We start from the raw sequence: 21,866 nt of genomic DNA on the forward strand, positions 1-21,866 counted from the left end.
ATTTCTTTGCTCAATAGTTATTTTCAATACCTACAATTTTTTAAACCTATCTAAATATATATCAGCTAATGAAAATTGCAACCCAGCAAAAACTTTCATTAAAGTATAAATTTTAACAAAAATGTTATGGTAGAACAAACTTTTTATTTTTTTTATTGATATATTCAAAATTATGGAAACGGTTACTTACCTCGCTGAATTTAAATTCTTATAAATATTTATTTAATATTTGAGAAAAAATTATTTTTAAAATCTTGTATGAATATAAATATTTTTAAATATCAAAATGGAAAGCTCTTATTCTTTATCTAAGCAAAAATCGTATAAATTCTGTAACTGAAGCATATCAACGTTATATATATTTTTTAGGGTGATATTATGTTATGTTAAAAAAAACTATTATTGAAGCTTATTTAAGAAAAATTTGATATTTGTTCTAATCTTGTATCTGATTTTGTAATACGAAACATTTGCAAAAAGGCAAAAAAAGGAAATATTTTTAAGGCAATGCTCTTTGAAATAGGTCTTGATTTGGCATGTACTTACCAAGTTTTTGCTGGGTAAAAAAATTAGTTATTAATTATTTTGTTTCAGATGGGTTTCAAAAAGGTCTATTTTCACTGTAAAAATTACCGAAATACTATCTTATGGATTAGCCTGTGATTCCATTGGAGATCCTCTAAAAAGTTCGGATATTGAAAAATAGTGTTATTTTATATTTTTACAATGTTTTACTGATATTCATATAGGGATCCATTTGGTATCATTTGATATAAAAAATGGGATTTTAGAATATTTTTTGGGTCGATAAAATATATTCATAAAAACGACTTGTCTAAACTTTACTTTTCTTTCTCCCAATTTGTATTTAAAACACCCTAAAACCGTGGCCCATATATTTCGAATATTTCAAATTGTTTCATTAAATGTCACATTGCCGATAACTGCAATCGAATTCCCCGGTACCGCAAGCAATTCGTTATTGTCGTATCGCAGCTAGAATTCAGTCAGCATCCATTATCCGAAAATTTGCCAACCTTTGGGCTAGGCTCTGGGAAACATCAAAATCACAAATATTAATTTCCGTTTCAATCCAAAACTACAAAATTTATTTATCTTGATCTCGTAAGACATGAATATGGAGCAATGATACTGACTAGCATTTTATGGCTGCGGGCCACTGCAAATGCTTTGACAAAATTCTAGCGATACATAGAGAGAGAAAGAGAGGCAGACAAATAACGGTGTAATATGTATGCTATGCAGGTGTGGGGGACATTATGTTTTGGTATAGCAGACATTTTAGTCCGATATATTTTGTGTATGGCGGACAGAAATACAAAAAACAGTTACTTACGACAAAAGACGTATGAGAGGAGAATATCTTTTTTCTCTCATTTTTTGTAACTAATTCTCTTGGTAATCATAAATTCGGCTACAGGAACCAGGAGGATAAACATGTAATTAACCTTGCTATTTTTCAAAGTTCTACCATTAATTTAATTTATACGTTTTTATTTAGATTTTAGAAAAATTCATAACATACCCCAAAAACTCGCTCGAATTGAGAGAAAGAGTGAATTTCGCTCGAAGTCCAGAGGGAGCCAACTGTCACTCTATTTCGAGCGATTTTTCTCCGAATCTAATTCTGCAAACGAGAATGACTCGGAAGCGCTCCCACACTAAACAAACGAAAAGAGAGTTAATTCCGTATAAAACTCTCCCTCTTCGGGCAATTATACTCGCGGGCAAATTTCACTCACGAGTAAAAACGGAAAAACCTGTGCTCTGATTCGTGATGACATTTTCAAGAAAATACTTACAGAGACAGGAGGAAAATTTTTCAGTTTTAGCGTTCGGGCTAATTTGAGTTTTCCCGGAAGTATTCCGAAATGTTTTAAGAATTACTGAGAGGTTTGAGCACCACACAATTATGGGGAACCGAACCCACGTAATTCTTACTTTTCTGAAATTTGTAGTAGTTTTTCCATTGGAAAATTAGTTTTTGACCTGTTGGGCGCCACATCTCTCGAGATGGGTTCGAAATGAATTTCTGGTTACGTGCCGGGCCACATATTATGGTACCTTCTTATTTCCAATATTTTAAATGTTTTACTGACAATTTTGATTCGAAAGATTTTCAATTCTATTTCTGCAAGAAATTTTAGTTTCATTAGATTTGGAAATTAGTTTTTGACCAGTTGGGCGCCACATCTGATGAGGTGGGTTTGACGTGAGTTTCTGGGTACGTCCTGAGCCCCAAATGATGCTACCTTCTGATTTCCGAAATTGTTAATGTATAAGTCACAATTTCGATTCGAAAGATCTTCAGATCCATTTATTGTTCCAAAAATGATTAGAAGTATTTTGAAGACTTTGAATGTTCAATAAGTAATAATGGATTTTAATGTAGCCTTTAAATTTATAAAGGGACACAAATGAAGCCCATATAGCAGTACAACTTGGAAATCGGTATTTCGAAGATATCGGCTGAAATTTTTTTACATTTCGACATAAAACCGAGTAATTTCTTTCCGTAATTTTTTGCTCGTTTCTCATGGAAAAATAAATATTTAACTAGTTGGCCCCTTTCTCGAAATTCTGTTCAAATACATTTCAAGGTACTTTGCTGAGTCCTATAAATCTCTTTAGATTTTGTGTTTTGAGGGTTCAGGCTATATCTTCCATACAATTTGAGATTTTGAGACCCCCATTTTTTGAAATACTTTCCTGAGTTCTATGTAGATGTTTTGAAGTTCCTGGCTACATCTTGCAGGTGAAGTGGCTGTAATTTGAGATTTTAGAGTTTGAAGAACACGTTTAACAAAAAATTATTTGGTTTTAATTCTAGTTCAATAAAAACTCATAGGTATTTTTACCTTGATCTCGGGAAAGTGATTTTTCATTGCGGAATAAACCTGGGTATTCAAATATTTGGGTTCAATCCTCGGAGAAGACCCACCTAGCCAATCAAAAAAAAAAAAAAAAAAAAAATCTTATGAAAATGCCTACCCAATACCTGTAATTGGGTCTTTTTGAGCCGGTTCACAAGTTACAAAAAAAACAAGTTAGCAAAGGCTACAGTCGAGCGGGGCCGACCGTTGAATACCCTACAACACTATAATAAACGATACAGTTTATATAGACGAGATACTCGAAAGAATTGCACAAGATATTGTGACAAATAATAAAAGGAAAACATCAAGTTCCGTTCTCTAATTTTCGAATAATAGCAACTTAAACTAATTTGCTCATTTCCTAGATCTGGAACCAATACTTCCCAAAGACCTATAATCTCTCAGAAGTGGCAAAAGATTAACATTTATTATTGGTTTTTGACTGAAACGCATCTATATGAGATACAGACATTTGACTATATTCTTCAACGGAATCGGCGTTAACGAAATAGTCAGAAGTGCGTCTTTCCAGTATTTGTGAATTCTCCAAAAAGTCACTGGAATGGACATTTTCTTACTTTGTCTACAAAAGTTGGCAAACTATTTCACACATTGAATATTTTTGGATGGTCATCCAAAACTGCTTGGCTTTTGCAATGACCGGTAACACCCATTCAAATGTGCGTGAGGATCGGACGATAATTACGACCTGCTGACAATTTTGCAGTTTTTTGGTCCATTTCAACCGCTAAATATATGACGATCATCTCCAAAAAGAGTAGGCTTACATTGTGAGCCTCATTTTATCACCATGCAAAATTTCGTAAGGATCGGGCCACAAATGCGATCTGTATATGATATCCTGCTATCCTAACTACTTAGTTTTGTTAGCTGTAGAAATATTACCAAATGTTTAATTCAAAATGAAAATATGCCAAAAATATGACAAAAATTGAAAAAATATGAGAAAATTTTACAAAATCAATATTTTCATCTTTAGAGAGATATTTTTATGCGATTTTTTAGACTTTTTTTCTTTCCTGCCAAGAGGCCATTCTGAATTAATGAGAACTGTCGAAATCAGTTCAGCTGTTGTCGACATATAAGAGATTTTTCAAACATATCTTCTTTGAGAGACATATATATCGCACATATTTTGATATATATCCGATTTGTCGGATGTTAACATCAATATTAAGATCAGAAGTAACCTTGACATGGCTTTGTGATTTCGCCGGAATTTAAAATATACGCGGTTGAACGAAAAATTTTGAATTTTTTCAACACAAAAGATATGGTCTATTTTACCCGCTAAATATTATCCGATGACCACCCAAATTGGTAGGCTTCTTCCTCGCCCTTAACTCTAGCTACATGCGAAATTCCGCGTCGATTGGTCTATAATTGCGACCTGTATAGCTACTGCAAAATCCGACATTTTTTCAGTATTTGGTCCATTTCAACCCCTAAACATTTGGCGATCGTTTCCAAAAGAAATAGGCTTCTATTCTAACCTTAACCCCACCTTCGTGCAAAATTTCGTAAGGATCGGGCCATAATTGCGACCTGTAGCGTGATTACAAATTAACATGGACAGACGGACAGACGGACGGACGGACATACATAGCTAGATCGACTCAGCTCGGCGAGCTAGGAAGATTCATATATACTTTCCTATGTGGGAAACCAATATTTCGTGGTGTTACATAATTTTTGGCCCAATCAAACTTATAATACCCCCAACACATAGTGTTGTAGGGTATAAAAATGATTTTTGAATTTGAACAGAAGTTTTTTATAAAATCCTCAAAACGTCGAAAAAGGATCTATTGGGCATTAAAGGTATAATTTGAATAAAAAAATACCATCCGTTATAACCGAATTTTTGAACCGGGGTTTTTAAGAAAAATATATGCATTATCCGAAATTTTACGAAAAGACGTATTCAATTGCTTTAATTGCATAATTTGAACCGGTTCGGGATTTATAGCCAAAATATCGTTTTTATGACCCGGAGCTTTTATGAAATTCTTAAAATTTCGAAAAAGGGTGCCTTAAGCAATATAAATATCCTTTGTATATAAAAAACTATACAAAAACTGTGGATAGTTTATTTAGACAGGTTCGGGAATTTTTACAGATTAAATTCTAATTTTTTTAACCCGGTTTTTTATGAAACCTCCACAAAAAAGGAAAAAGGGGCCATATGAAAAATATTAAGTTCCATTTTATATTTTATGAAAAAAACCTATCCAATACCTATGATCCGGCCAATTTAACGGGTTCGGGAATCATTGTCGAAAAAATTGATTTTTTGACCCGGAGTTTTTTGGATATTCTCAAATAGTCGAAAAAAGGCTTATTAGGAAAGTGGTATTATTTGAATTAAAAAAAAAACCTGCAGTTGTTTAATTTAAACCGGTTTGGGAGTTATAACCAATTTTATACAATGTAGGTATCATTTAAAAAAAAACAATACCTGCCATAAGATTTTGATCCGGTTTTTTATGAAACCCCGAAAAACGAAACAAGGTCTTATAATGAAAGTAGGCATCATCTCAAATTTTACGAAAAAAAACCTATACAATAGCCATGGTTGGATCATCTAAACCGGTTCAGGAGCTGTAGTCAATAAACCGATTTTCCAAAAAAAATATAGTTATCATTTGAATTAAGAAAATACTATCCTACATCTATAGTTCGTTCAGGAGTTATAGACCGGTTTAGGAGGTAAAACTGAATAGTCAATATATGATCCGATTTTTTTATGAAACCCCATAATCGGTATAATTTGCAATTTTACAAAAAACCTATCAAATAGCTATTATTAGGTCGTTTAAACCTGTTCGGGAGTTCTACCCAAAAAATCGTTTTTTGATCAGTAGTTTTTATGAAACACCCAAAAATTCGACAAAGGCTTATTAACATTTGAATTAAAAAAAAATATATGTAACATCTGTAGTTATAATATTTAGACCGGTTCAGTTATGAGCCCTATACAAAATGTGAAAAGGGGCTCATTGGACAAAATAGGTACTGTTTTCTATTTTACGAAAAAAAAGCTTTATAAAAGCTATGATTATTTCATTAAAACCGGTTTGGGAGTTGTAGCCCAAAAATTGATTTTTGATCCGTAGTTTTTATGAAACGTACAAAAGCCGATAAAGGCAATATCGGTATCATTTTAATTAAAAATAATCTATGCAACATCTGTAGTTGGGATATTTTGACCGGTTCAGGAGTTATAATCAATATTTGACCAGCACTTTTTACGAAACCTCATAAAAATTTAAAATTGACCCATTAGACAAAATAGGCATTATTGGCAATTTTACGAAAAAAAAACCTATTAAGTAGCTATGATGGGGTCATTTAATCCAGTTCGGGAGGTGTAGTCATAAAATTTGTTTTTTTTTTTTTTTTTTTTTTTGATCCATAATTTTTATGAAACCCCTAAAAATCATTTGAATTAAAAAAAAAAAAAAAAAACTATACAACATCTGTAGTTGGGATATTAAATTTTTATGAAACTCCACAAAAATATTTAAAAGGGGCCCATTAGACAAAAACTATTACATTTTTGGGCTTCACAACATGTATGCCAGTTAAATCAAAATTTCTAAAATGTTGCCATATGAACCAATATGAGGTTTAATTCAGTGATTAGAGTATTTTAAACCCTAAAATCCTATTCGGTTCTTTTGGCGACTTTGCATATAAAAAGATTTAGTAAGAATACCCGATATTTTATTTGGAAGGACAAATAAAAATTTAGGATCAAATTTGGCTTCAATTTGAACCTGCACCAAAAGAAGTTGGATATTTTATAATATAACAAATTTATTTGAAAATATTGAATATGATCCTAAAATTTTCGAAGTTTACATTGGTGCCACATATCACCCTCGTATGTTTTTGTTTTTAATTTAATTCTTGCAATTTTCAAATTTTTATAAACGTTATTCTTTCGATTTAAGAAATATTTTAACACTTCCCAAGCATATTTTATTTTCAGCTTAGAAATGATATTTATAATTCAAAAATTTTCTACAAAATATTATTCGATACACTGTCACCAGTGGACTTTTCATGTAATTTTCCCTTCAAAAATTGCGATGATTCTGGGAAATATTTGAGATTTTGCTGTAATTTTCAAATATTTATCCAGTTCGACTTCTAACGTGAAATAAATTCTTGCTTTATGGAAGACTAAAAGGAAAAACTTCGATCTTCATTCCTTTTTTTTAATGAAATTGAATTCGCTTTGATGACGAGACTGACATAATGTCTTAATTTTTTTTTTTTAATACTGCCAATGAAAAATTATTTGGTTTGATCATTGAAATATGTACTTAAATTAAAGATCATGCAAATAAACGTTGATAAATATCATAAAATAATATTCTTGTATAAGAAGCATAATATCAATTGATTTCATTGATAAATTGTTTGGCAGATTTTCAGTTTACAAAAAAGCAGTGTGAAAATCATTTTAAATGTAGACCGATTAGTTTTTGGGGTTTTCTTTTGAATGGATTCAAATTTGTTTTGCATTTATTACTAAAAAGCGATGTTAGCTTATTTTGAGGGGGAATATAGCATTGGTGCGTTTTGAGTTTATATCAGATTTTTTTAATGCTGTAGTTTTAATTCCGTCGATTTAAGTTTTCAATAGAATTCAGGTATTATTCTTCTGTATTCCCACAAACTCCCTTCCATTTTAGTGTCCAATGGAAAAAATAGGTTCGATTTTGAATGTAAATTTAGAAACGTAGTGTAATATCAGTGAATAATTTAATAGATAACCTATCAAAGACAGATATATGTTTGTGGAGGGCCTGTACGAATATATTAAACCTAGTAAAAGAACATGTCTCCTAAGATCATGGGGGTCTACAAAATGGAAAAAGAATGTTCCAAAATACTGCAGAATTTTAAAAAATATATATTTTATACATTTATTTTTTTATTTATTCTTAAAAAATTCTATAAAAATTATACTTCCAAGCCGCTAAATGTTTTTTTTTTTTTTAGAAAAAAATGGCACTTTCAAGGGCACTGTAGATTTTTTCTATAGAAGGCCAATGAGGAATATTTTTCCCACAAAAAAAAAAAACAGTTCCAAGGGAATGCTGATGTATAGTGTAGCAATAATTTTAAAAAGAAAGCAGACCTAAGGGCATGATTTCAAGGAGCAATAGATTTACAAACTTGGATTTTGGAAGATCTTCTCTTCCAAGGATCTAAAAACGTTACTTTTTTAATAATATATTTTAATGACAATCATTTTAATAATCGTAAAATATGAAAAAATTGCAAGGAATATCAGATCTATAAAAGTTGATTTTTCTAAAATATTTTTAATGGACCCGAATTTTTCAAAAAATATTTTGCCGAGGACTACTAGAAATCCAAATTTATGAACTTGGATTTTTTAAAAAATTTTTGCCAAGGACTACAAGATTTATGGATCTGGTTTTTTTCAAAATATTTTACAAGAGTCATTAAACCTTCGAACCTGGCTTTTCGATGAATATTTTTAAAATTCCTTTTATGAGAGCATTTTTAAATGGGCCTTCAGATCAATGGCGACAAATAACAGTGACATTCAGACTAAAATATTAAAAAATATTTTTTTTATTCATTGGATGTTTTTTTTTTTAATCTTTTTTGCTGGGTCATAGTTATTTCAAGTAGTTTTAAAGGACCTCCAGCCAATAATTGTAGATTTAAAAAAAAGTTTCTCAGAACCTTAACGATTTTTGTGTTCTTTGAGAAAATTCTTTTCAAGGATATTCTGCCAATGATCGAAATTTTTTAATTTTTTTTTGCAAGGACCTTCAAACAATAATAGTGAATTTTTCTAAGAATATTCTCTTAAAGACCTTTAAGCCAACAAATGCGTATTTTTAGGAGACATATTTTAAGGATTTTCAGGTCAGGATAAATGTGGACCTTAATCAAGTACTAAGGGATTTTCCTTAAAATATTTTTTTCAAGGACTCTGAGACCAATAAACGTGGGTTTTAGAAATAGTTTTTAGTTGTAATGGATCTAAACTATCAGGATGATAAGCGGAACAAATTTAAGGAAAAATGTTTTTAAGGATAAACAAAAATTTTTTAAGAATATTCCTTCCAGGGACTTATAGCCACAATTCGTGTATTTTTTCTGATTTTGTTCCTAGAACCTTCAGGATATTTTTATGATTTTCCCGAAAATTTTTTTCAGGGACTCTGAGATGTGGTATTGCTGGGAATGGATTTTTGAATTAATTCGAAGTTTTAGAATATTCCCATATTTTTCAAGGACATTGAGACCCACAAACTTGGATTTTTAGCAATATTTTTTCGAGTTACCATGGGACTAATAAAAGAGAACATCCCAAAAATATTTTTCTTAAGGACCTTGGCACCAATGTAAGTGGATTTTTCAAACCTATTTTTTCGAGATTCTGAGATGTTTTTATTACTAAGAATAATTTAAAAAAAATCATTCTGAAGATTTATGGTATGGCTTTTGTTTAATATTTTTTCCAATGATATTTTATCAGGATATTTTAAGTATTTCCCCAAAAATATTTTTCGAAGGACTCTGAGACCAACAAATGAGGATTTTTAACAATATTTTTTCTAGTTACCTTGGGACAAATAAAAGTCAACTTCCTCAAAATATTTTTTCCAAGGACCTTAAGACAAATATTTATGGATTGCCTAAACATTTTTTTCAACACCGGTTAAAGTGGTCATTGTGCATATTGCTTATCTTTTTTCTATGAACATTTTGAATATTCTGAGGATTTCCCCAAAAATATTTTGAGATCATATTTCTTAACGATTTTTTTTAATTAACGTGGGACCAAAGAAAGGGGTTATTGTAAAGAATATTTTTCAAGGACCTTTAGGATATTTTTTACATTTTCTAACATTATTTTTTTCAATTATCTTGGAAGCAATGAAATTGGATTTTCAAAAAATATTTTTTTCCAAGGACCTTAAGAAAAGAATATTGCGAGATAAACTATTTTTTTCCGGGAATAATAAAGAATATTTTTTCTAAGGACTTTAAATTTATTTTTGTAGATTTCCAAAGGTACTTGAGAATATTTTTTTAAGTATATTTTCCCAAAGGATATATCAAATCGTAGAGCTTCTTTAAAATTTAATTTCTTTAAATATTCATGATATTACACTTCGCTTCCAAAAAAAAAAAAAAAAAAAAAAAAAAAATAAATAAATAAAAGTAGCTTTTGTTATTTTTAATATTTTTTCCAAGGATATTTTAGTATTTTCCCAAAAATATTTTTTCGAAGGACTCTGAGACTAACAAACGAGGATTTTTAACAATATTTTTTCCAGTTACCTTGGGATAAATAAAAGTCAACTTCCTCAAAATATTTTTCCAAGGACCTTAAGACAAATATTTATGGATTTCCTAAACATTTTTTAAGGACTTTCAGACCGGTTAACGTGGTCATTGTGAATATTACTAATTTTTTTTCTATGGATCTTCAGGATATTTTGGGGATTACCCCAATAATATTTTTTTCAAGAACTCTGAGATCATATTCTTTAACGATATTTTTTAAAATTACCATGGGACCAAAAAAGGAGGTTATTGTATAGAATATTTTTCAAGGACCTTTAGGATATTTTTTACATTTTCTAACATTATTTTTTCCAATTATCTTGGAAGCAATGAACTTGGATTTTCAAAAAAATATTTTTTTCCAAGGACCTTAAGAAGAGTATATTGCGATTTTCATAAACTATTTTTTTCCGGGAATAATAAAGAATATTTTTTCCAAGGACCTTAAATTTATTTTTGTAGATTTTCAAAGGTACTTGAGGATTTATCATGGTCGTAAAATTCTGTAAAATTTCATTTCTTTACATATTCACGATATTACACTTCGTTTCCAAAAAAATCTATTTATTGTAGGGGATCTTAACCCATAAACATTTTAATACCATTTTTGTAGCACTTCCTCTCTCCAATTTGAGTAAATCAAAAAATTGAGTGATTTTTTTTTCAATGTTTTCCCTATCTTAAATTATTTTCTCCCAAGCATTAAATAAATGATTCAGAATTTCTCTCTCTTCCTTTGTTGGCTGATGTTTGGGGCGGGTCATTTTTGTATTGTTGTATCCTACAACGGAGAACCCTAACTGAATTTACACATTGATAGACGGAAAAGTTCAAGAAGATGGATGGACTTATTTGATTTGATTTTGAGTGAGAGAATTGAGAATAAAAAGTGGTTTGATGTTGCAGTTGGAGGAAAATGCAAATGATGACGATGACAATAATGGTGGTGGTGGTTGTGGTGGTGATACATGACATGATCGAATGTTGAAAACCAATTAGTAGAGTTAGTTTATTGTGTTTGTTGTTATTTTTTTTCTTTGTTAGAATTTACAATATTTTGTTTTTTTTTTTTTGTTCGAAAGCTTGTGAAAGCCAGAGTAGAGAGGCCATGCAAAAACAGATGAAAATAAAAATAAAATAAAGTAAAGCTTTTTTTTTTGTTTTTTGAAAGAGAAACCGATTTTTTTTTTTTTTTTGGAAAATAGTTGAGTCACAGATGAAGTTGATGAAGAAATTGTTTTGAGAAAATATGCAAAAAACATGCAACAAGCTCAGAGATATATTTTTTCATAATGCATGAGAAGAAAGCAGGAAAGTTAGTTAAATGAATTGGAAAAAAGAATAGAAAAAGTTTTGAAAAAAAAATAGAAAAAATAAATTTATATAAATTGAAAAATAAAAATAAATTATGCTCGCCAACGAAAAAAATTAAAAAAAAAATGGTGCAGTTTTTGGTTGAGGAGGTTCTTATTTTGCCTCCATTTTTTTGCTTGGGCGGTGCCGGGTTTATAGAAAAAAATTGAAAAGTTTTTTTTTATGTACAGTTACGTTTGAAAATCTGTGATTTTTTTGGAAAATGATTTACATAATTTTTTGTTTGGAATTTTAATGATTGATGCTTGTGATGAGATGAGCACAAATGTCGCTTGATTTGTTTTTTTTTTTTGGGCAAATCAATATATAGAGGGGGCGGGGGAGTTGTTTTGAAAAAAGATTTTGATTTTGAACATGTGCAAATTATATGAAAAATATAATGATTTTTTTCGTTTTTTTTTTATAAGAGACAAAACACATAATTTTTTATATATCACAAAATATTCAAAACAGGAGGGTGTTAAACAGGAAACAAAGTAACACAAAAAAAAATTTAAAATAAAAATTAATTTTAAACAAATTTTTAACACAAGCAAAACACAAAAAAAAAAAATTAAAAAAAATTAGTTTTTTGTTATTTTTTTAAAAAGAAAGACAGAGTAAAAATTAAAAAAAAAAAAAACGGAAACAAGAGGTAGAACAGAAATTAAAGTATTAAAGTTTTTGCATACGTCATGTCACCATATCCAACGGTTGTCATGGTGACAACAGCCCACCAAAATGCATCGGGTATGGACTTGAAGAAGGAATTTTCGCTTCCAGCTTCCGCAAAATAAACCGCCGATGAGAAGAGTACAACGCCTAGAAAATTTCAAATTGTTGTTGTTGTAGTTTAAAAAATAGCGTTACTGTTTTTTAGAGGTATTGTTATTGTAATTATTATTAGTTGTTGTTGTTATTGTATTAATTATGGAAAGAAAAGAAATGATTGAGGGTTTTTTTGCTTTTTTTTTGCAAAGGATCAACAAGGAATTGAAAGGATAATGGGAGTGATTTCCAAAAAAGGCCAAAGGTTTTACAATTTTTATTTCAATTTTTTTTTTTTCATTAATTATTTGTTAAGTGTTAGTGGAAATGATGTGTTTAGTTTTTTTGTTATAAAATTAGTGTGTTTTTATTTTTCTCTCAATTACCTAAAATATTAAAAAAAGATTTAATAAATACATTATTATTTTTCATTTATGTAATGTTAAAATGGAACTGAAACCCTATTTTTTTTTGCAAAATTTCCCAAGCAGAAATATGTATTTTTTAATCTAGGCGTTTTGTTTTTCTTTGGTGACTTATTCTAAAACATTTTATTGAGGCGCTGGTTTTCTTTTAATAGGCTGTGTTGTATTCTTCCATTTCAATGTCATTGTATGCAAACGAGGGAGAGAGACAGAGAATAGAGTAGTTATAGAGGCAAAAAAATATATTAAAAAAAAAATTTATCTGAGAAATTCCGTTAGATATTTCTTCTGTCCGGAAATGGCGAGTTTTACCACGAAATATGGTGATATTAGAGGGCTTAAATTTTTTTCTTGTATTTTTTTGGATTTCTTTCATTTTCTAAATTTTTTCCAATACAAAGTCAAAAAAAAAAAGGAAATTCCAAATCAATTTTGAATTAAAATTAAATTTTGAAAATCATAAAAAACACATGCCAAATTGAAATCAATATAAAATAGAAACTTAAGAAACCATAGAAAGAAACAGAAAAAAAAGTAAAGACGAAAAAGAGACAGCGGTTAAATATATATAGAGAGAGTTAGACAGAGAGAGATATAGAGAGCGAGATATAGAGTACAGACAACATTGAATTTGAGATTTTTTGTTTTTACAATATTATTATTATTTCGCACAATTATATGTCAAGAAAACATAGTTATAGACAATTATTTATTAGAAACCGTTTTTTGTTAAACGTAACATAATATTAACATAAAAAAACGAGTATAAAAATAATAATAAATAAATACAAATTTTTATAAGGAATTTATACAATTTGTTTGTTATATTATAAGACAGGTCAATATACAATATAACATTTTTTAAAAATAGAACAATGTGGCTTGTTTGTTCGGGATACCGTAGTATTTTGTGGTTGCAAAATGGTTTAAAAATAATTTTTATTCAACACTTTACAAAATTTAAGTAAAAAAAAATTGAGAAAAATTACAAATTTGAAATTTTAGAATCGTTTTTGTAGGTCCCTTTTCCCAACAATCTACGCTGTAATAAGCCTGTTTCGGTAAGTCCTGGTTATCAGAAGACTGATTATTATTCAAATGCCGTTCCAATTTTCAGTTGGGAGGAGGATGGCGAAGCTGTATTATAGAATTTAAAACTAAGAAGAAAAAGTTCAATTAACTACCTAATGTTGTCTTTTTCGGAATTTCGGAAAAAATTGAAATATGAAAAAATTGTCGGTTTTTTAAGCCCAGGCCTCAAGCCAAACAAATCAAAAGAAAATTCTTTGATGCAAGGTCAACATTAACCATACAAAATTAATAAGTCTCTTAACGACATTTATTGAAAGATAGCGACCGAAATTATATATGCTCATAACACCATCTATATTTGAATTCTGACTACTGCAACTCAACTCATTCATGGACATTTTAGAAATTAATATTTCACATTGTTTGTGTACTCTCTTCAATTAACCCTTCATGGCCAAATGTTTTGGAAGAATAAACATCGTTTCAAGACTTATTCGGAAACATATAATTTAAAATATGCACTCATACTTGACCGCCACATTGATGTCGAGTATACGAGTAGTTTTAACAATGTATAAATTAGAAAGTATAATTCTAGGACATTTAAAAATTTGATTGAAATGTGCCAAATATTTTTGGCAAATAGAAAAATGCTAAATAATCAAGGTCTGAGTGCTTCGCACGTAAGGTCAATACGCAAACCTACTAATATGAGCCATAAACGACCTAAATGTATACGTTCATAGCGCCATCTATATTTATATCTTATCTAACTATACTAAAATAATAAGTCTCTTAACGACATCTATTGAAGGATAGCGAATCGTGTATGTGTAGATGTTTCCACTGTTAAAAAATACTTCAAAATTGAAGCAGGAAGTGAACAGCACCTCTTTTCAATATCGAACCACAAATATTTTGGGAGTCTATCCTTCATTCCGCGATTTGTTCATAAATATTGAGTTTAATATAAGCACACATATTTGAGCGCCATCTTGATGGAGAATGCACAACAAGGTAAGAAATATATAAATTACAGATTATACCTTTAGGCGCCTAAAAAAATTCTGGAAATATCAAAACAAAGATTAGAACTCGACTGACTGAAAGACTTATTACAGAGAATGGATTAAAATTCAAATACTTTCATCAAATAAAAAATGGTAAATTAGCGCAAGTCTACTAATACGAAAACTAGGGACCTAAATGTATACTTTCATAGCGCCATCTATATTTGCATGCTATCTATTAATAGACTATTTAACAAATACTATATAGAGTTTTTTTTACAAAATCTCTTCAATTAACCCTTTATGGTCAAATGACTATCTCTCATTTCACGACTTTTTTGAAAGCGCATAATTTGAAATAAGCACTCATACCTGACCGCCATCTTGATTTCGGGTTGTACGAGTAATTTTGAAATATATAATTTAAGCGTTTAAAAAGTTGACCGACTGAAATGTGTATTTATTACCAGGAATGGACTAAAATACAAATTTTTTTTTGCAAATAGAAAAAGGCTATATAACGAATCGAAAGTGAAGTCAAAGCGCAATACAACTAATACGATTAATAAACGACTTACATGTGTATGTTCATCTATACTTTCACTCCATATATTATCTATCTACTGCAACCCAACTCTTAGAAAAACAGTTAAGGAATAGTATTTCAAGTTTTTTGATTACTCTTTTTAATTTACCATTTGTGGTCCAATTATCATTCCACGATTTGTTCATAAATGTAGAGGTTGATATATGCTCACATATTTTACCGTAATCTTGATTTCGGTTATACGAGTTGTTTTAAAAAATGTAAATTGGAAAGTATACTTGTAGGCATTTTAAAGTCTGGAAACATTATTATTTCGATTGGCTGAAATGAGCATTTCTAGTCGATAACGGACTAAAGACCAAATATTTTTAGCTAAATAATGGAAATCTGAATAAATAGAACGATAGGCCAAAGGCCAAGCCTACAAATACGAAAAACTCAATGATAATTGTTTGACCGAACACAACTTCCAACTTCAAATGGCTAAATCTGGCCTTTTTAACATTTTCTGGATCAAATTTATTACTTTGGGGAGCGACATCTATCCTTCAATTTGATCATATTGCATTTGAGGTATTTTTCCTACTTTTAATGGCAATAACTAATAAATACTAGAAAATGCCAAAGAGATAAGACTGAAAACTAAAGCCATTGAAATTCTAAAAAGTGCAAGAACTTACACCGCAACAGAAAGAAAATAGAGTCAAAAGAGCTAAAAAGTTGCTTCGCTTGGCGGAAAATGGTGAACTGCCGAATTTGGTTTTCTCCGATGAGAAAACATTCGTTGTCCAGCAGTTTGTAAAAAAACAAATTGATCGTGTTTACTTGCCAAAGAGGTCAGCTGAAAATGTGCACCTTCGGTTGTCCACAAGAACTCAAGCGCCGGTCATGGTGATGGTGTGGGCCGCCATAACAGGCAATGGTCAGAAAAAATGCCAAATATTATTGCGAAAATATTCTGGAGGGTGTATTAAAGCCTTGGCCACGCAAACATTTTGGCCGCAGACCTTGAACATTCCAACATGACTGAGGACCATCGCACTCAGCACGCGCCACACAAGAATGGTTTCAAAATTAGGTTCCTCGATTCATTTCCAGCGCACAATTGTCACCAAAATCTCCAGATACCAATGCCAACGGGTTGGTGTTGTGTCTGGAGTGCCAACCTGGAATGCGAGGTTGGAACTAAAAAATACCAAAGTGTCGATCACCTCAAGCAAGCGCTTCGCTGCCAAAGGCGACCAATTCGAAAAAATCTAAAGTTATTCTAAAATTTGATGCTATTTCCGAAAATTTTTGCTTGTTTGACTTTGTTGCAGTTTTTTCTTATCTGACCCTGTACCTGAGCTTTGTAATTATTTCAAAAGATTTTATTCGAAAACCATTTCACTTTTCTTTAATTTTTTAATCGTAAAACTGGCAAAAGAAAGAAATGGAAAATTCGGACAGTTAGAACAAATTTGACCAGAAATTACGAGAACAAGAAACTGGTATACAGCAACACCATATCTAAAGGCTATATATATGGTAAATATACCTGAATACTTTTTGGCCAAAAATATATTTTTTGCATAATTTTATGTGAAAAGGCTTAGATGAAGCACGAAGACATACATATTTAAAGTCAAGGTGCTACATAAACCGGGAAAATGTCATTTGTGTTGTACTTTAGATACGAACGCCACCTACACTTGAATTTTTTATTATTTAAAAAATGGGATTTCAGAACTATTGTATTTTTTCTTTATTTCATTAGTTTTTAGCTGTAAAACTGAGAAAAGAAAGAAATGGGAAATTCGCTCTGAGAGAAAAAAAATCAACCAGAAGTAAAAATATCAAAGCTAGATGGCGCTACATAAAATCGTTAGATGCCAATCAGCAGCTGGCAGTTGAACTTATTTAGAAATTAGTTCAAATATCATATTTGTATGCTTTTTCTAATTTTGTTAAGCAATTTTGATGACTTCTTTGGGTAAAATAATGATTTTCTTGTAAAACTTTTCTGATTCTTGCCTGTTAAGGAAAAAATCGATGTATTTGATGGTTTTTTAAACCGTTTTTACACTCTATTGTCAAAAATTATTCCATAATTTCTACGAAGAATTCCAGATTGTTCTCATGTATTTTGGGAAACATTATTTTTTAGTGATAATAGATATACTTAGGGCCCTTGCCGAGGACATCAAAATACATTTTTCTCTAAAGGTTGCCCTGAATTTTGACTTCTTAAATAATCCTATCAAAGAACCTATAGTGCCTATCAAAAGTGTATCTAAAAATTTAAAATTGATTAATTGCTGTTGAATACCAATTTTTCAAAACAAGATCTGAACGACTGACTCCGGTATTGAAGGACATCTTCTCAAATATATACAACTTTCTTCGGAACAAGAGATGTTCTCTCTTAATAAATTTTAACTTAATTTTAACAATTTATTTTTATATATTGACCTGTCTTATAAAATAGTTGGCATATACAAAAAATAATTACAATTTATTGTTTTTTTGTTCAAGTTGGAATTATGTTATATTGGACAATTATTTGCATTAGTTTTGCGATTAATTACGATTTATTTACTACATTTATCGCACAAACACAGAGACACAGGAACACACACGCACGTACGTACATTCATTACAAACAAAACGTTTAGTAATATTTCAGCGTCTTTTAAAATTCTTTCTTTTTTTTGGAGATTTGTTTCAATAAATATACATTTTTTCAAAAATCTTTTTGCACGCCATTATGTTAAATTGGTTCAAAAAAAAAAAAAAAAATAAAATTTTAATTAAAAAAATTATACAATTAAATAATGTATTATATATAATGTTATATATAACATTTTGTTATTTATACAATTAAATAATGTATTATATATAATGTTATATATAACATTTTGTTTTTTGCAATGCTCCATATTTTACATGTGTATTTTTTTGTTCGATTTATTTTACGATATTTCATTAAAAAGAAAAAATACAAAATTGTAATTTTGCTATACCTCATATCACCATATCCCACAGTGGTCATAGTTACAACAGCCCACCAAAACGCATCCGGTATCGATTTGAAGAATGACACTTCAGCACCAGCCTCCGCAAAATAAACCGCCGACGAGAATAGTACAACGCCTGTATTTAATTTCAGGAGTAGGAGGAGGAAATTTCATACAGACATATATACAGATTATTATTTTTATTAGTGTTAAATCGAGGAAATTATATTTTTTAAAGGAATTAATTTTATTTTGCATTGTATTTTAGAGAAAGAGAAAATTTATATATCGGATTAGTAAAAAAAAATATTTTTGCAAATATTTTGTGTGACCTCTTGTGTTAAATACATTTCTTTTTGGATATTCTGCTTGGGATATTTTTTTTTCTGTATTAAACTTATATTGAATGATTCAATGAGTTGAAGGTAAAGCACATTAGATATTTGTGTTTATACAATGTTAAGTTATTAGATTTTTCATTACAATAGTGATTAAAAGACGAGTTATAAAGTCATACACCACAATAACGGAGAGCGCCATCTAAATGTCGGCTTTACGACAATCGATAGTATACTTTTAGGTGTTTGAAAGCTACTGTATAGATTCAAAAACAATCGAAATGAAATATGCTCTTAATGCTGAGAAACAGTTAAATATGAAATGATTTTAAAAAGTAAGTACCTTTTAATTGAATCGAAAAAAGTTTGGATTTTAAAAATGTGTGTATGGACCACTTTTAGGGTTATAGAGAGCGCCATCTATACTTTAATTTTGAGTGCTATACAGATCGCGGAAAATTTTTGTTTAAATATAAAGAGAGAAGAGTAGAGAGCAAATCACAGAAGAGAGACAAATGGAGAGAAATATAATTGTTGGAAAGTTGTTTAAAAACCGGTTTTCAAATACATCTCAAGGGTATTGCACCTAAACATATTTTAAATCCATATACTATTTGTGAAAGATTTTCAGAGTTAAAATTTTAATTTTTTTAGATTTTTTTATTTCTTCGGGTTATAATATTTGAAAAATATGAAGGACGCTCAGAGAGAGAGAGAGAGAGAGAGAAAGACCAGAGATGTAGAAGTACAATTCTCTACAAGAATTTTAAAATAACACTTTGGACTTTTCCATAAAAGTTTTAGGAGGATGCTCAGTGGTGTAATCGTCGAGTTTAAAAAAATAGGACGTCTCTTAGCGCTGTAATCGTGAATTTTTCCATTAAATGTTATGAACATTTAAGATTATGTAATCCGTATGTTTATGGAAAATTGAAAAAAAAAAACTCTCAATACTTCAATCCTGTTTCTTTTTATTAAAATCTTTAGAAAGACTCTAAATTTTATGATTTTTTCAGATTGACTCTCAATGCTGCAATCCGAGATTTTTCTGTAAAATTTCTAAAAGTACTCTTAATGATGTAATCGTGTATTTTTCTACAAAGCTTTTAGGAGTCAGAGCTGTACTCGTATTTTTTTTTAAACCTTTGGAAGGACTCTCATTTTTATGACATTTTTTTGAAGCACCGTCAAAGTTAATATCATGGATATTTGTGTAAAATTTCTAGAGGGACTCCCAGTTCTGCAATCCTGTGTTTTATGAATGTTTAAAAGACCTCTCAATGCTGTAATGGACAATTTTATGGACAATTTAAAAGAATGTTCAACACTGCAATCCTGGACTTTTCCCCAAAAGTTTACTCAGTGATGTAATCCTCGATTTTTTTTAGAAAAATTCGCAATTTCAGAATTAAGAGTCCTTTTCAAAATTTTATAAAAAAAAAAGAATTACAGCACTAAAAGTCCTTCTAAAAATTTTATAGACAGAGAATCCATTAAAAAATAATAAAATAAATTCCAAGATTTCAACACTGAAAGTTCATCTAAAAATTTACAAGAAGTAAGAGTCCTTTTCAAAATAATATAGAAAAATCCACAATTACAGCATTGAGAATTCTTCTTCTCTCTCTTCTCTTCTAAAAATTTTATAGAAATATCCGTTAATAGAACGCTGAGAGGGATGCTAATATTTTTTATAGAAAAGTCCCCGATTATAGCACTAAAAATTCCACCGAAGAAAAAAATTATTGCAGCACTGAGGGTCCTTCTAAAGATTCATAAAAACTACTAGGAATTCTTCTCAACATTTTATAGGAAAGACTTAAATTTTATAACATAGATATCTTCTAAAAATTCTATAAAAAATTCCGATTATAGCTTTGAGACTCTTAAAAATTTTGTAGATTACAGCACTGATAATTCTTCTAGAAATTTTACAATCTCGGTCCTTCTAAAAATGTCATAAAAATGAGAGCCCAATTCTTTTCATTTTTCCATAAAAAGACAGGATTACAGCATTGAGAGTCCTTTTAAACTTTCTTATAACACAGGATTACAGAACTGGGAGTCCTTCTAAAAATTCCATGGAAAAATCTACTATTACAACGCTGAGATACACTGAGAGTCCTTCTGGAAATTTTACAAAAAAAGGTTCTTTCAAAAATTTCATGAAAGTGAGAGTCCTTATAAAGATTTTATGAAAAAACAGGATTACATTACATTCTTTTAAAATTTTTATAAAAAAAATCCTAAATACAGTGCTGGGAGCCGTTCAAAAATTTTCAAAATTTCTAAAAATAATCCACCATTACAGGGCTGAGAGACCTCCTAAAAACTTCATAAAAAATGGAAGAATTTCTAAAAATTGTATTAAAACCACGAAATAACGTGAGAGCCCTTATTTTCGGAATTTTTTTAAAAAAATACAACGATCTTGGATTTTTCTACTCTCAGTTCTGTAATTCTGGATTTAAATTATTTTTAAAAAAATTATTTTTGAACATTTATTTCTATGAAATTTGAAATTTCCTGAAAAATGCTGATAGGACTTTCGTGACTTTTTCTTGAAAATTTTAAAAAGAAAATTAAATTTCTTACAGAATTCTTAAAAAAATTCTACAAAACTCCATGAGTTAAATGTTTCGAATTTTTTCTCAAAATGCCATCGAGAAGTTTCGTAAAAAATTTAGTAAAAATTTATAACGCGCTAATCCTATATTTCTTTCAACAAGCATTCTTAAAGAATATAGGTCTTTCATTACTAAAAAAATTATGTAAGATTTTTAGATTTTTATTCTCGTGAACTTCAGGGATGCTCCATATAACAAATTCTGGGATCTCTCTAAAATTTCGTTTAGGTTTCATGTTGCTATTTTCGTAGTTTCTTTACGATATTTTCTGGGGGGCTACTAAAATACTCTATGATAATTAATTCTTAACAATATTCCTTGAAAAATTCCTAGAAATATCAAAAAATTTGAAATTGTTTATTATACAGACTATCCGTAGATTTTTTCCAGTCATAAATTTTAGAAGGGCTCTTAATATTTTAAATTTTTAAATGATTTCTAAGTAAAAGATACAAACTATAAAGACGATATTTTGTGAAGGTCATTCCGGACCGTCAGAATAAAA

At 29.7% G+C, this 21,866-nt stretch overlaps 1 protein-coding gene across 5 annotated transcripts in view; it reads right to left on the reverse strand.

Moving 5' to 3' along the window:
• The window catches only part of LOC101892946 (potassium voltage-gated channel protein Shaker), a 619,449-nt gene that overhangs the window by 45,030 nt on the left and 552,553 nt on the right, over nucleotides 1-21,866 (reverse strand). For all 5 annotated transcript variants that reach the window (XM_059121942.1, XM_059121941.1, XM_059121940.1 and 2 more), the window contains exon 9: nucleotides 12,311-12,440. In XM_059121942.1, the coding sequence (XP_058977925.1) occupies nucleotides 12,311-12,440 (130 nt within the window). The remainder of the gene's footprint in view (nucleotides 1-12,310; nucleotides 12,441-21,866) is intronic.

The sequence above is a fragment of the Musca domestica genome, unplaced genomic scaffold (genome assembly GCF_030504385.1).
Source record: "Musca domestica strain aabys unplaced genomic scaffold, Musca_domestica.polishedcontigs.V.1.1 2, whole genome shotgun sequence".
Lineage (NCBI taxonomy): Eukaryota > Metazoa > Arthropoda > Insecta > Diptera > Muscidae > Musca > Musca domestica.